Source organism: Eucalyptus grandis, chromosome 9, assembly GCF_016545825.1.
Source record: "Eucalyptus grandis isolate ANBG69807.140 chromosome 9, ASM1654582v1, whole genome shotgun sequence".
Classification (NCBI taxonomy): Eukaryota; Viridiplantae; Streptophyta; class Magnoliopsida; order Myrtales; family Myrtaceae; genus Eucalyptus; species Eucalyptus grandis.
The window spans coordinates 13,810,333-13,825,374 of record NC_052620.1 but is presented as its reverse complement, the minus strand read 5'-3'; the positions used below and the strand labels follow the sequence as shown (position 1 = coordinate 13,825,374).

The 15,042-nt window shown below is 43.7% G+C and overlaps 1 protein-coding gene across 1 annotated transcript; it reads left to right on the top strand.

Moving 5' to 3' along the window:
• Positions 1-375: 375 nt before the first annotated feature.
• On the top strand, positions 376-4,298 carry LOC120288407 (plant intracellular Ras-group-related LRR protein 5-like). The gene is made up of 2 exons (XM_039302369.1): positions 376-972; positions 3,834-4,298. Exons 1-2 carry the CDS (start codon positions 376-378, stop codon positions 4,296-4,298), a joined length of 1,062 nt encoding a protein of 353 aa, XP_039158303.1.
• Positions 4,299-15,042: the final 10,744 nt, after the last annotated feature.

The window sequence follows — 15,042 nt, the reverse complement described above, 5'->3', positions numbered from 1 at the left end:
AGCTACCGCCTTCCTTACTTTCTTTAAATCCTCACAGTTTTAGCTCCACAGGCTCGCCACTATTTAACTCGAAAGTTCTGTGAGATTTGACGCTTAATTGCTCGGGATTTCAAGAAATTCAACTCGGGGGACTTTCGCAGTTGCACCACTTATCTTTGCTCGAATGCGAACGGTGCTTATCCATACCATATAGCTTAGGGACCTTTGTATACGCATTGTTGCCCCAATATGATTGAGATTCAGTCTGTAGGGATGTCGGCATCATTGAAGTCAAGCTTCCTTTTCGTAGATGAAAAGCAAACTTAAAACTCTCTCTCTCTCTCTCTCTCTCTCTCTCTCTCTCTCTCTCTCGTAAAATGTCCTTGCATTACAAGAATGCTAGAATTGTCTGGATACTCAACTTTAGTGAGGCTGACGTTTGACAATCGTGGGAGGTTGAAGGAAATAGACAGCTCCGTTGGAAAGTCAACGCACTTGCGTGAACTGAATATCACCGATTGTGAGATCATTGAGCATGTGCGTGATGAAATTGGAGTGCTAGCGAAGCCTGAGCGCTTCTCTTTGCGTGGCTCCTACGGTGTGAGCATACTCCCCACCTCTATCGGCGACTCGGCATCATTAAAGAAGCCGGACCTTTCAATTACTCGAATTGGAAGCCTACCGGAGTCCGTCGGAAAGCTACGGTGTTTGTCAGATCTCTTCCTACAATTCTCGGGAAACGCTGAAATTCCCGGTGCAATTGAAGTGTTAGTAACGCTGCAACATCTTCATCTGGCGAGGGATGAGATTAAACAACTTCCAGACTTCATTGGACAAATAAATTCACCGTGCACCCTGAATTTGTCAACTAATGGTTTGCTTAGCTCAAATTCCAGTCAATGGAAGTTACCCAAAGCCATTGGACAGTGGGAGAAACTAGAGGAGCTTTATCTTGGTCGTTCTAAGGAGTTGGAAGGCGATATCCTCGATGAGGTAGGACATCTTTCCTCTCTACGGGTGCTGGATTTATGTTCTACCAAAATCTGTCGAGTTCGGAGAACAATTAACATGCTTTCTTGCCTCTTAACACTTGACTTAACGGGGTGTGATGAGATTAAAGACTTGCCTGAGCTTCCAACGAGTTTAGTCTGTTTACATGTTCAATCCGGCGAGCTGCATTTGTTCAACTTTCAAAAGAAGAAGAAGGAGAAGATACATATTATACGCATCAAAGCCCATCGCGAAGGGTTTTTATCTCGAGGAACTATTTCTTTTCAAAAATCGTTTTTCTCTTTTTCTCCTTCGGGATCAATTTCTGAGTAAAATAAGGTATTTGGTAATTATACAAAATTTCTGCTCTAGGAACAGAGAAAGAATAGCAATGAGTTCGATAAAAATTTCTAAATTTTCTCATTATCTGTTTTTTCTTCTTACTCACGGACCGCCGCCGGTCGCCGCACGACCGCCGCACGGCCCTCGCACGAATGCTGCACGGCCGTCGCACGACGGCCGCACGACCGTCGCACGATCGTAGATCGTCGTCGCAGGATTGCCGCCCACAGCCCACCGGCCGTAGGCTTGGATTTGAAGGCTATCCAATCTAAAAGAGTTGAGGTTGTATTTTCTCGAGTTCGCTACGCCGGTTCAAGAGCTAGGTCTCCTTTCTCTGCTAGAACATCTTCGTTGGAGAGGACTAGTCTTGCAACCCCTCAAGCAGCTACCGCCTTCCTTACTTTCTTTAAATCCTCACAGTTTCAGCTCCACAGGCTCGCCACTATTTAACTCGAAAGTTCTGTGAGATTTGACGCTTAATTGCTCGGGATTTCAAGAAATTCAACTCGGGGGACTTTCGCAGTTGCACCACTTATCTTTGCTCAGCTGCGAACTTCGGTGCTTATCCATACCATATAGCTTAGGGACCTTTGTATGTACGCCGTTGCCCCAATATGATTGAGATTCGATGCAGTAGGGATGTCGGCATCTTGAAGTGAAGCTTCCTTTTCGTAGATGAAAAGCAAACTTAAAACTCTCTCTCTCTCTCTCTCTCTCTCTCTCTCTCTCTCTCTCTCTCTCTCTCTCTCTCTCTCTCTCTCTCTCGTAAAATGTCCTTGCATTACAAGAATGCTAGACTTGTCTGGATACTCAACTTTAGTGAGGCGACGTTTGACAATCGTGGGAGGTTGAAGGAAATAGACTGACTCCGTTGGAAAGTCAACGCACTTGCGTGAACTGAATATCACCGATTGTGAGATCATTGAGCATGTGCGTGATGAAATTGGAGTGCTAGCGAAGCTGGCGCTTCTCTTTGCGTGGCTCCTACGGTGTGAGCATACTCCCCACCTCTATCGGCAACTCGGCATCATTAAAAAGCCGGACCTTTCAATTACTCGGGTGGAAGCCTACGGAGTCCGTCGGAAAGCTACGGTGTTTGTCGGATCTCTTCCCTACAATTCTCGGGAAACGCTGAAATTCCCGGTGCAATTGAAGTGTTAGTAAAGTTGCGACATCTTCATCGGCGAGGATGAGATTAAACAACTTCAGACTTCATTGGAGAAATAAATTCACCGTGCACCCTGAATTTGTCAACTAATGGTTTGCTTAGCTCAAATTCCAGTCAATGGAAGTTACCCAAAGCCATTGGACAGTGGGAGAAAGTAGAGGAGCTTTATCTTGGTCGTCGCAAGGAGATGGAAGGCGATATCCTCGATGAGGTAGGACATCTTTCCTCTCTAAGGGTGCTGGATTTATGTTCTACCAAAATATGTCGAGTTCCGAGAACAATTAACATGCTTTCTTGCCTCTTAACACTTGACTTAACGGGGTGTGATGAGATTAAAGACTTGCCCGAGCTTCTAACGAGTTTAGTCTGTTTACATGTTCAATCCGGCGAGCTGCATTTGTTCAACTTTCCAAAGAAGAAGAAGGAGAAGATACATATTATACGCATCAAAGCCCATCGCGAAGGGTTTTATCTCGAGGAACTATTTCTTTTCAAAAATCGTTTTTTTTTTTTTCTCCTTCGAGATCAATTTGAGTAAAATAAGGTATTTGGTAACTATACAAAATTTCTGCTCTAGGAACGAGAGAAAGAATAGCAATGAGTTCGATAAAAATTTCTAAATTTTCTCATTATCTGTTTTTTTCTTCTTACTCACAGACCGCCGGCGTTCGCCGCACGACCGCCGCACGGCCGTCGCACGAATCTTTGCACGGCCGTCGCACGGACGGCCGCACGACCGTCGCACGATCGTAGATCGTCACCGCAGGATTGCCGCCCACAGCCCACCGGCCGCAGGGTTGGATTTGAAGGCTATCCAATCTAAAAGAGTTGAGGTTGTATTTTCTCGAGTTCGCTACGCCGGTTCAAGAGCTGGGTCTCCTTTTCTGCTAGAACATCTTCGTTGGAGAGGACTAGTCCTTCAACCCCTCAGCGGCTACCGCCTTCCTTACTTTCTTTAAATCCTCACAGTTTCAGCTCCACAGGCTCGCCACTATTTAACTCGAAAGTTCGTGAGATTTGACGCTTAATTGCTCGGGATTTCAAGAAATTCAACTCGGGGACTTTCGCGGTTGCACCACTTATCTTTGCTGTTTGCGAACTTCGGTGCTTATCCATACCATATAGCTTAGGGACACTTTGTATGTACACCGTTGCCCCAATATGATTGAGATTCGATGCAGTAGGGATGTCGGCATCACGAAGTCAAGCTTCCTTTTCGTAGATGAAAACCAAACTTAAAAGTCTCTCTCTCTCTCTCTCTCTCGTAAAATGTCCTTGCATTACAAGAATGTTAGACTTGTCTGGATACTCAACTTTAGTGAGGCTGACGTTTGACAATCGTGGGAGGTTGAAGGAAATAGACAGCTCTGTTGGAAAGTCAACGCACTTGCGTGAACTGAATATCACCGATTGTGAGCTCATTGAGCATGTGCGTGATGAAATTGGAGTGCTAGCGAAGCTACGAGCGCTTCTCTTTGCGTGGCTCCTATGGTGTGAGCATACTCCCCACCTCATCGGCGACTCGGCATCATTAAAGAAGCCGGACCTTTCAATTACTCGAATTGGAAGCCTACCGGAGTCCGTCGGAAAGCTACAGTGTTTGTCAGATCTGTTCCTACAATTCTCGGGAAACGCTGAAATTCCCGGTGCAATTGAAGTGTTAGTAAAGCTGCGACATTTTCATCTATCGAGCGATGAGATTAAACAACTTCCAGACTTCATTGGAGAAATAAATTCCCCGTGCACTCTGAATTTGTCAACTAATGGTTTGCTTAGCTCAAATTCCAGTCAATGGAAGTTACCCAAAGCCATTGGATAGTGGGAGAAAGTAGAGGAGCTTTATCTTGGTCGTCGCAAGGAGTTGGAAGGCGATATCCTCAATGAGGTAGGACATCTTTCCTCTCTAAGGGTGCTGGATTTATGTTCTACCAAAATCTGTCGAGTTCCGAGAACAATTAACATGCTTTCTTGCCTCTTAACACTTGACTTAACGGGGTGTGATGAGATTACAGACTTGCCTGAGCTTCCAACGAGTTTAGTCTGTTTACATGTTCAATCCGGCGAGCTGCATTTGTTCAACTTTCAAAAGAAGAAGAAGGAGAAGATACATATTATACGCATCAAAGCCCATCGCGAAGGGTTTTTATCTCGAGGAACTATTTCTTTTCAAAAATCATTTTTCTCTATTTCTCCTTCGGGATCAATTTCTGAGTAAAATAAGGTATTTGGTAATGATACAAAATTTCTGCTCTAGGAACGAGAGAAAGAATAGCAATGAGTTCGGTAAAAATTTCTAAATTTTCTCATTTATCTATTTTTCTTCTTACTCACGGACCGCCACGGTCGCCGCACGACCGCCGCACGGCCGTCGCACGAATGCCGCACGGCCGTTGCACGACGGCCACACGACCGTCGCACGATCGTAGATCGTCGCCGCAGGATTGCCGCCCACCGGCCGCGGGCTTGGATTGGAAGGCTATCCAATCTAAAAGAGTTGAGGTTGTATTTTCTCGAGGTCGCTACGCGGTTCAGAGCTGGGTCTCCTTTCTCTACTAGAACATCTTCGTTGGAGAGGACTAGTCCTGCAACCCCTCAAGCGGCTACCGCCTTCCTTACTTTCTTTAAATCCTCACGGATTTCAGCTCCACAGTGTTTGGGATCGCCACTATTTAACTCGAAAGTTGGGAGATTTGACTCTTAATTGCTCGGGATTGCAAGAAATTCAACTCGGGGACTTTCACGGTTGCAGCACTTATGTTTGCTCGGTTGCGAGAAACTTCGGTGCTTATCCATACCATATAGCTTAGGGACACTTTTGTATGTACGCCGTTGCCCCAATATGATTGAGATTGATGCTACTTGTAGGGATGTCGGCATCACGAGTTTAGTTTGAAGTCAAGCTTCCTTTTCGTAGATGAAAACCAAACTTAAAACTCTCTCTCTCTGGTAAAATGTCCTTGCATTACAAGAATGCTAGGCTTGTCCGGATACTCAACTTTAGAGAGGTTGACTTTTGATAATTGTGGGAGGTTGAAGGAAATAGACAGCTCCGTTGGAAAGTCAACGCACTTGCATGAACTGAATATCACTGATTGTGAGATCATTGAGCATGTGCGTGATGAAATTGGAGTGCTGAAGTATTTTCTCGAGCGCTTCTCTTTGCGTGGCTCCTACGGTGTGAGCATACTCCCCACCTCTATCGGCGACTCGGCATCATTAAAAGCCGGACCTTTCAATTACTCGGGTGGAAGCCTCGGAGTCCGTCGGAAAGCTACGGTGTTTGTCAGATTTCTTCCTACAATTCTCGGGAATCGCTAAAATTCCCGGTGCAATTGAAGTGTTAGTAAAGCTGCGACATCTTCATCTATCGAGCGATGAGATTAAACAACTTCCAGACTTCATTGGAGAAATAAATTCACCGTGCACTCTGAATTTGTCAACTAATGGTTTGCTTAGCTCAAATTCCAGTCAATGGAAGTTACCCAAAGCCATTGGACAGTGGGAGAAAGTAGAGGAGCTTTATCTTGGTCGTCGCAAGGAGTTGGAAGGCGATATCCCCGATGAGGTAGGACATCTTTCCTCTCTAACGGTGCTGGATTTATGTTCTACCAAAATCTGTCGAGTTCCGAGAACAATTAACATGCTTTCATGCCTCTTAACACTTGACTTAACGGGGTGTGATGAGATTACAGACTTGCCTGAGCTTCCAACGAGTTTAGTCTGTTTACATGTTCAATCCCGAGCTGCATTTGTTCAACTTTCAAAAGAAGAAGGAGGAGAAGATACATATTATACGCATCAAAGCCCATCGCGAAGGGTTTTTATCTCGTCAAAAATCATTTTTCTCTATTTCTGCCGGGATCAATTTACGAGTAAAATAAGGTATTTGATAATTATACAAAATTTCTGCTCTAGGAACAGAGAAAGGATAGCAATGTGTTCGGTAAAAATTTCTAAATTTGCTCATTTATCTGTTTTTTCTTCTTACTCACGGACTGCGGTCGATCGCCGCACGACCGCCGCACTGCCGTCGCACGAATGCCGCACGACCGTCGCACGACGGCCGCATGACCGTCGCACGATCGTAGATCGTCGCCACAGGATTGCCGCCCACAGCCCACCGGCCGCGGGCTTGGATTGGAAGGCTATCCAAACTAAAAGAATTGAGGTTGTATTTTCTCGAGTTCGCTACGCCGGTTCAGCCGGGTCTCCTTTCTCGCTAGAACATCTTCGTTGGAGAGGACTAGTCCCGCAACCCCTCAGCAGCTACCGCCTTCCTTACTTTCTTTAAATCCTCACGGTTTCAACTCCACAGGATCGCCAATATTTAACTCGAAAGTTCTGGGAGATTTGACGCTTAATTGCTCGGGATTGCAAGAAATTCAACTCGGGGGACTTTCACAGTTGCAGCACTTATCTTTGCTCAGCTGCGAACTTCGGTGCTTATCCATACCATATAGCTTAGGGACATTGTATGTACGCCGTTGCCCTAATATGATTGAGATTCAGTCTGTAGAGATGTCGGCATCACTGAAGTGAAGCTTCCTTTTCGTAGATGGAAACCAAACTTAAAAGTCTCTCTCTCTCTCTCTCTCTCTCTCTCTCTCTCTCTCTCTCTCTCTCTCTCTCTCTCTCTCTCTCTCTCTCTCTCTCTCTCTCTCGTAAAATGTCATTGCATTAGAAGAATGCTAGACTTGTCCGGATACTCAACTTTAGAGAGGTTGACTTTTGATAATCGTGGGAGGTTGAAGGAAATAGACAGCTCCATTGGAAAGTCAACGCACTTGCATGAACTAAATATCACTGATTGTGAGCTCATTGAGCATGTGCGTGATGAAATTGGAGTGCAAGCGAAGCCTGAGCGCTTCTCTTTGTGTGGCTCCTACGGTGTGAGCATACTCCCCACCTCTATCGGCGACTTGGCATCATTAAAGAAGCTGCACCTTTCAATTACTCGAATTGGAAGCTTACCGGAGTCCGTCGGAAAGCTACAGTGTTTGTCAGATCTCTTTCTACAATTCTCGGGAATCGCTGAAATTCCCGGTGCAATTGAAGTTTTAGTAAAGCTGCGACATCTTCATCTGGCAAGCGATGAGATTAAACAACTTCCAAACTTCATTGGAGAATTAAATTCATCGTGCACTCTGAATTTGTCAACCAATGGTTTGCTTAGCTCAAATTCCAGTCAATGGAAGTTACCCAAGGCCATTGGAAAGTTGGAGAAACTAGAGGAGCTTTATCTTGGTCGTCGCAAGGAGTTGGAAGGCGATATCCCCAATGAGGTAGGACATCTTTCCTCTCTAAGGGTCCTGGATTTATGTTCTACCAAAATCTGTCGAGTTCGAGAACAATTAACATGCTTTCTTGCCTCTTAACACTTGACTTAACGAGGTGTGATGAGATTACAGACTTGCCTGAGCTTCCAACGAGTTTAGTCTGTTTACATGTTCAATCTGGCGAGCTGCATTTGTTCAACTTTCAAAAGAAGAAGAAGAAGAAGATACATATTATACGCATCAAAGCCCATTGCGAAGGGTTTTTATCTCGAGGAACTATTTCTTTTCAAAAATTATTTTCTCTATTTCTGCTTCGGGATCAATTTCTGAGTAAAATAAGGTATTTGCTAATTATACAAAATTTCTATTCTAGGAAAAGAAAAAGAATAGCAATGAGTTCGGTAAAAATTTATAAATTTTTTCATTTATAGGTTTTTTCTTCTCACTCACGGACCGCCACCCGTCACCACACAACCGCCGTACGGCCGTCACACAAATGCCGCACGGCAGTCGCACGACCATTGCACAACAGCCGCCCGAATGTCACACGACCATCGCGCACCGGAGCACGATCGTAGATCGTCGCCGTCAGTGCCGCCCACAGCCCCCGGCCGCGGGCTTGGATTGGATGGCTATCCAAACTAAAAGAGTTGAGCTTGTATTTTCTCAAGTTCACTGCACTGGTTCGAGTTGGGTCTCCTTTCTCTGCTAGAACATCTTCGTTGAAGAGGACTAGTCTGCAACCCTCGGCAGCTACCGCCTTCCTTACGTTCTTTAAATCCTCACAATTTCAGCTCCACAGGATGCCACTATTTAACTCGAAAGTTCTTGGAGATTTGACGCTTAATTGCTCGGGATTGCAAGAAATTCAACTCAGGGGACTTTCACAATTGCAGCACTTATCTTTATTCGACTGCAACCTTTGGTGCTTATCCATACCATATAGCTTATGGACATTGTATGTACGTCATTGCCCTAATATGATTGAGATTCAGTCTGTTGGGATGTCGGCATCACTGAAATCGAGCTTCCTTTTGGTAGATGAAAACCAAACTTAAAAGTCTCTCTCTCGTAAAATGTTTTTGCCAATTAAGTCCATCCGGCCAATTTTGGCCGGAAAATGCTGACGTGGACGCCGGCGGTGCCACGTAGGACTACCGGCGCTGATATGGACAATTTTTAATAATATTTTATAATTTTATAATTTTTTGAATTTTATTTTATTTTTATTTTCTGTTTTTCCCCTTTTTCTTTTCTTTTTCTTTTGGCTTTTTCCTTGGCCTTTTCGGTTGCCGGCCACCGACCACAGCCGGCCAGCTGGCCTCGCCCGCCATAGGCGGGCCCGGCCGGGCAAGGAGCACCGGCAAGGGAAGCCCTCGCCTAGGCACGGCCTAGCGGGTCGCCCAGGCGAGGCCGACCCTCCCAGGAGCTAGGGTGGCCTCGCCAAGCGTCGAAGCGAGGCCAAGCCACCCTGGCCCCGGCGAGGGCCAGCCTCACCAGATCTGGAGAGGAGAGCCCTCGCCCAGGCGAGTGTTGGCCTCGCCCCTAGCCACAAGCCGACGCCCGCCCGGCCAAGGACAGGGCGAGCCCCGGCGAGGCCGACCCTCGCCGGGGCCGGGGTGGCCTCGCCCGACATCACTGTCGCTCGGCCGACGCCCGGCGGGCCACCTAGCCTAGGGAGGGTCGCCGGGCCACACCTAGGCGGGCTTCCTCGCGGTGCTCCTCCTCACTCGTTCTAGCCTCACCTCGTGGTGGGCGAGCCCGCCAATGGCCCCATGGTGGCTAGTGGCCGGCCGTCGCTGTGGCCGATGGCCGGCCACTAGAAAAGGCTAAGGAAAAAGCCAAAAAAAGAGAAAAAAAAAAAAAAAGGTAAAAAACAGAAAATATAAAAATAAAAAAATATATTCAAAAATATTAAAATATTATTAAAAATTGTCCACGTCGGCACCGGAGTCCTACGTGGCATCGTCGGCGTCATTTTCTGGCCAAAATTGGCCGAATGGACTTAATCGGCAAAAAGTGAAAAGATTTATGATTAAATTGGCAAAATTAAAAGGTTTAAGACTAAATTGGCAAAAGTGCAATATGTTTTGGACTTTTTGGACAATTTTCCCAGTTTAAGAAGGCAAAAATCTTCAAAGTGCGTATCTCATCATTGCAATAACTTTTCTTCGTGAAATTTGTCTCTATTCTGCATAAATTTCTGATAGGAATGCCATGGAGCACAAGAAGTCCGTCCATCAGAAATCATAAAATCATGCTACAACAGCGTTTTCATAGTTATTTGTCCGTTGGATTGAGTTTAAGAGGGCAAACCTTCTCAAGTGCATGTCTCATCGTTCTAACACAAACTTTCTTGAAAATCGTCGGAATCATGCTATTAGAGCGTTTTCGAGCCCCTCTCCCATGTCCATATAAATATGGGTCCCCTTGCAAAGGAGGGGAACATCTAAAATAAAAAAGTAGAGAGATCAAGAGCTCTCTCTATTAACTACCAAGCCTCTCAACTCGCAAGAATCTTTTGACAGTCGACATTTGCAAAATTCAGGAATGTAAAAATTTAAAGGAAAAAAAAAATCATGAATGCTTCCGAGCCCGTTGTTTCATTTACAGAAATTTCGTTGGATCCCGTTTCCAAATCAATTATCTACTGAGATTTATCAACGAAGATTCCGTCGCCGCATAACTAATTAAGGAAGGATTTTTAAGGTCTTTGACCTTCTGCTCTCAGATAACTGTAGACAATATAATATCGATATAGTTTGCTTATATGTGTATTTTGATGATTGAGAGGAGGAAGTTGGCAAGAGAGGCGACAATTGTAGTGGATATAGACTCGCTCGTTTGTTGCCTCTGACACACATGGAGTAGCTGTCTTGACCTCCCAAATGAGGTGCTAGAAGTAGCAAAAATTTCTTTTTATATCACTTAAGTGCTAAACTCTTTTAAAAACAATATTTTCAATACTAACTCCGATATGTTTGATCAAAAATTTGACATTGCCCTCTTTTTTATTAGTTTCTTAAGCCGTCGTGGCCTACTCGAGAGTCTAGTTGGCATATAAACCCTAAAACAACACTATCTAGTACCTTTCTACCAAGTAAGAACCCAAAATCCCCAAATTGAAAGATAACCCCCAATTTCAAACCCTAACTAACCTTTGAACCTAAAGTCACTCCCCATTTTAGTTTGCCTCCAAAATTAACAGTTCAATCTTACAAATAGAGAGTAGAAACTTCAACAGCAACTCACAACCCTAATCTTTCCCCTTGCAGAGCACTAATTTTCTCTTATGAGCCCAAATTTTTCCCTTACGAACCCAAATTTTTCCCGCCAATTGAGCAACACAGAGAGAATCGCACCTTTTTACCATGGGTGATGAGCAACCGACGATGAACGAATGGTAAGCGAGGGAAGGCATGCAACAACAATCAAGTAACGATGAGCGAGCAACAAGGATCGATGTGATGAGGCCAGCCTTTTTACTCAAGTTCAAACGACGTCACTTTTTGCCTTGGATGGCAAGCGATGTCATTTGTTCATTACCCAGCCATGTTGGACTAAGCAATGTATTTTCACACTTCTACGTGGATTATGTTTCTGAAAATATAAGATGTCACTTAGAACTTTTATTTATAAATATATATAATCAATTTGGTCGAAATTTCGTTATTGACATTGAAGTAATCATTTTTCTCTAATTTGACACTTAAATAATTCGATGAAAACTAGACACTAAAGTGTACGCCGTATACAACTTTTGGCATTTTCAGTGTCCTTCGCTATGTGTATTTGGGAGAAAATGTTTTTCAAGAGTTGATTTTCCAAACTGTCATCCATTTGATTCACGAAAAATGACTAGTTAACTAAAAACACTTTTCAATCAACAAAAATTCATATATAAATTTAAAAAGTCAATTCCTCTATTTAAAGAAGTGAAAATACTTTCTGAAATTGCTCATATATAATTTTTCTTTTTCTTTTTTTTTTTCTTTTTCTTTTTCCTTCTTCTTCGACCATTCAGTCACGATGAAGGCCAATAATCAGTTACAGGCAAGCTCGAGCCTCACCATTTTGGCAAGACTCAAGCTCACTTGTGGTCATTATTAATTAAGCCTTAAGCTCGCCTATGGCCATCGTCAACTAGTCATAGTAGAGAAACCAAAAAAAAAAAAAAAAAATACAAAACAAAACAAAACAAAAAGGAAAGGAAGGAAATATAATAAAAATAATTATTCAATTAAAAAAATTAAAATTCAATTTTTAAGAAAATAATTAATTAATTATTAGAATTTTTTTTTAAAATAATTTAAAATCATTTTAAAAAACATATAAATAAAATTATTAAAAATTCCGTTCTTTTTGCCTAAAAAAATCATAGATTGAAATCATTTTTAAATGAGATCCAAATGTCGAAAAATTACAATCAATCATATATCAACAAACAAAAGAAAAATTAACCATAATTCAAGAAAACAATTTCTCAAATAATATTTTCTTTATCGTTGAGTTTTCCGAAAAACAAATGCACCTCAAGAATTTTTTGAAGTTATATCATCGCAACCTCAATTGGTTGGTTGAGCAACTAAGGGGTGCATGACAACATTTACATTCGAAATAGTTTACGGAACAGAAATGAATTTTTCTATTTCTATTTTAGAGGCAATTTCGAGGAAAAAATCTGTTTGATAACTCGTTGATGGATGAGGAGAGGGCGCGTGGGTTGAGGTCGCGGGGCGATGGCGGCTTTTGGTGAGATGGAGCGAGCGGGAGCGGCTTGGGGTGTCGGTGCTCGGATCTGTTGCGAGAGGGCCGGCCGCGGGGAACGAGCGGCGGGGGGTGCGAGAGAAGAGGCGGAGGCGTCGGTGCTCGGATACGGAGGGCTTCTAGCCGCGGGGAACGGCGGGGGTGCGAGAGAAGAGGCGGAGGCGTCGGTGCTCGGATCATTTGCGAGAGGGCTTCGGCCGCGGGGAACGAGCGGCGGGGGTGCGGAGAAGAGGCGGAGGGGCGTCGGTGCGAGAGGCGGAGGAGAGGCGGAGGCGTCGGTGCAGGCGGAGGGAGGCGGAGGCATCGGTGTAGAGGCGGAGGAGAGGCGGAGGAGAGGCGAAGAGGCGGAGGAGGAGGATGAGGTAGAGAAGAGGCGGAGGAGGAGGCAGAGAAGAGGCGTACGAGGGAGAGGAGAAGAGTGAAATTAGGTTAGGAGAAATCAGAAATTGATTTATGAAGAAATCGAAATAGAAAATTTCTATTTATGATTTCTCCTCGTTTCTATTTACGGAATAGAAATCTATTCCGAAATAGAAAATTTGATAAGCGTTATCAAACAGTTTCATTCCATAAATTGATGCGGAACAAAAAAATCATTTCTGGAACAGAAATAATTTTTATCATGCACCCCATAAGTATCTGTAAATTAATTAAGATGATCCAGCACACAAAGATGTAAGTTTAAAATCAACATAGTTTGAATACATCTATGCTTCTCTCTAGAATCTCGATCATTAACCACAGAAGGACTACAATCGTGTCTAAAAATTTTATTTCATAAATCAAGCGACAATCAATGTGGCACAGCCAATTATTTTCTTATTTGTGCAGCGCAGCACAACACCAAAGACAGATCTTTTTGGGCGTTCACTCATGGTAAAGTTGCAGCATTTTGGAACTAAAGCCTCGCATTGATCAACCAAATCCAATCCCTCTTTGTAAGACAAACGAAAAGCCAGGACACAGGTTCTCTATTCAATCACTTGCGAGGTTCAGACGACCTTCTGAACTCGCAAAATACATGACGATAAACATATGGTGCATCATAAAGAAAAATCCAACCGGTACATTGTAATAGTCAGCAATTTGTACACAAAATTGACAGAACACCTCTAACCAAAACCAACACAACAAAAAATGCATATTCATCTTCATTCATTAATCCCACTAAAACCAGACGCTCCAAATCAAGAAAGCAAATCTAGATTTGCTCAGGGAAGAATGAATTGAAAAAACTAAACAAGAGAACAACAAAACAGTACTTCAAAGGATAACCTACAAATGGTATAATAAGATACAGGGTGCAAAAAACCAAAAAAGAAACGTAAATCCACTGAACTCTTCAAACGCTGCTCCCAATCATCATCAAATCTTTTAGTAAATCTGCCAAGTGCATCTGCAGTCACTTGTATGAAAGTTGGCCAGCCTAGTATCACCATCAAAATCTGACAAAGGCCTCTACACATTCATATCTATCAACATCTACCCATTACAAAATTCTGAATTCAATTATTACACAGGAAATCTTAGCAGTAAAGGAGAATCCAAAATCCAATGATGATGAAGAAAAGAAGACAACACAACCAATTCACTATTAGCTGACAGTTGACATTTCTCACCTCTTAACTGCTGCACATGTAAACAAAACTAACAGCTGCAACTCTAATGCATGAGAAAAAGGTTGGAAAATTCTTCTTGCTTCAGCAGGAGAGATCATCGCACCTGAGATGGGGAACACAGTAATCCTGAAGCATCTGCCCCAACCACAGCAAGATCACACACAGTACAAAGCTGTCCCTCCAGGCTTGGCACGAACCGGAGCTGCAGTATGGACAAGAGACATCCTTCTGCCCTCGGTATATAGGCACGTATGTTGCCCCACAGACCACAAATGGGTTTCTGAAATCATAATTCAGCTCAGAAGCATCTACCATATTCCTCTCAGCAGCCTGCAGAACTTGCCTTGCCATCTTTGCTTGGTTTTCAACGATGGGATTGGTCTCCAGAAGCCGCCGAGCAAAGTTACCTGCAGTAGCAAGGTTTTTTGCCTTGTAGCAAACATTCATCGCATTCTGTAAGGCGAGCCGCAAGTGAGGCATTTGAAGATTGCAGTGAGTGAAGTAGGCCGCGAGTTCCTGCTGGCGAACTGGATTGTCCTTAATTTCTCTCCTCTTAAGCTCTATTTTCATACCCAAGACATATTCTTTAACAATGATGATCAGCTCCTTGACTTCATCAACTTCCCTTCTTGATTCAACCACAATAAGCGGAATCGTGTGGAGAATACACAGGAAAAGCCGAAGAGCCTCAGTAAATTTCCCGGCTGTGAGTGGCACGATAACCAGCCTTGAGCTTTTCTTCCAAATGAGAGAAGTTAAACACAAGTGCTGGTGGACCCGGACATTTGGGCTAGCAGACTCATTCCAACCACGCTCGACAGCCAGAGATACCACTGGAGCAGAAGGAAATGCACTTAGATAGTGTGGCTACCAGTGTGGAGATCAAGGAACATTGACCGCA

What these genes read in the sequence shown, in the direction of transcription:
- LOC120288407 (XM_039302369.1), top strand. Translation starts at nt 376, where the DNA reads ATGCTAGAATTGTCTGGATACTCAACTTTAGTGAGGCTGACGTTTGAC. An exon ending in AAGGCGATATCCTCGATGAG is followed by an intron (nt 973 to 3,833) that starts GTAGGACATCTT and finishes GGGAGGTTGAAG; the next exon opens with GAAATAGACAGCTCTGTTGG.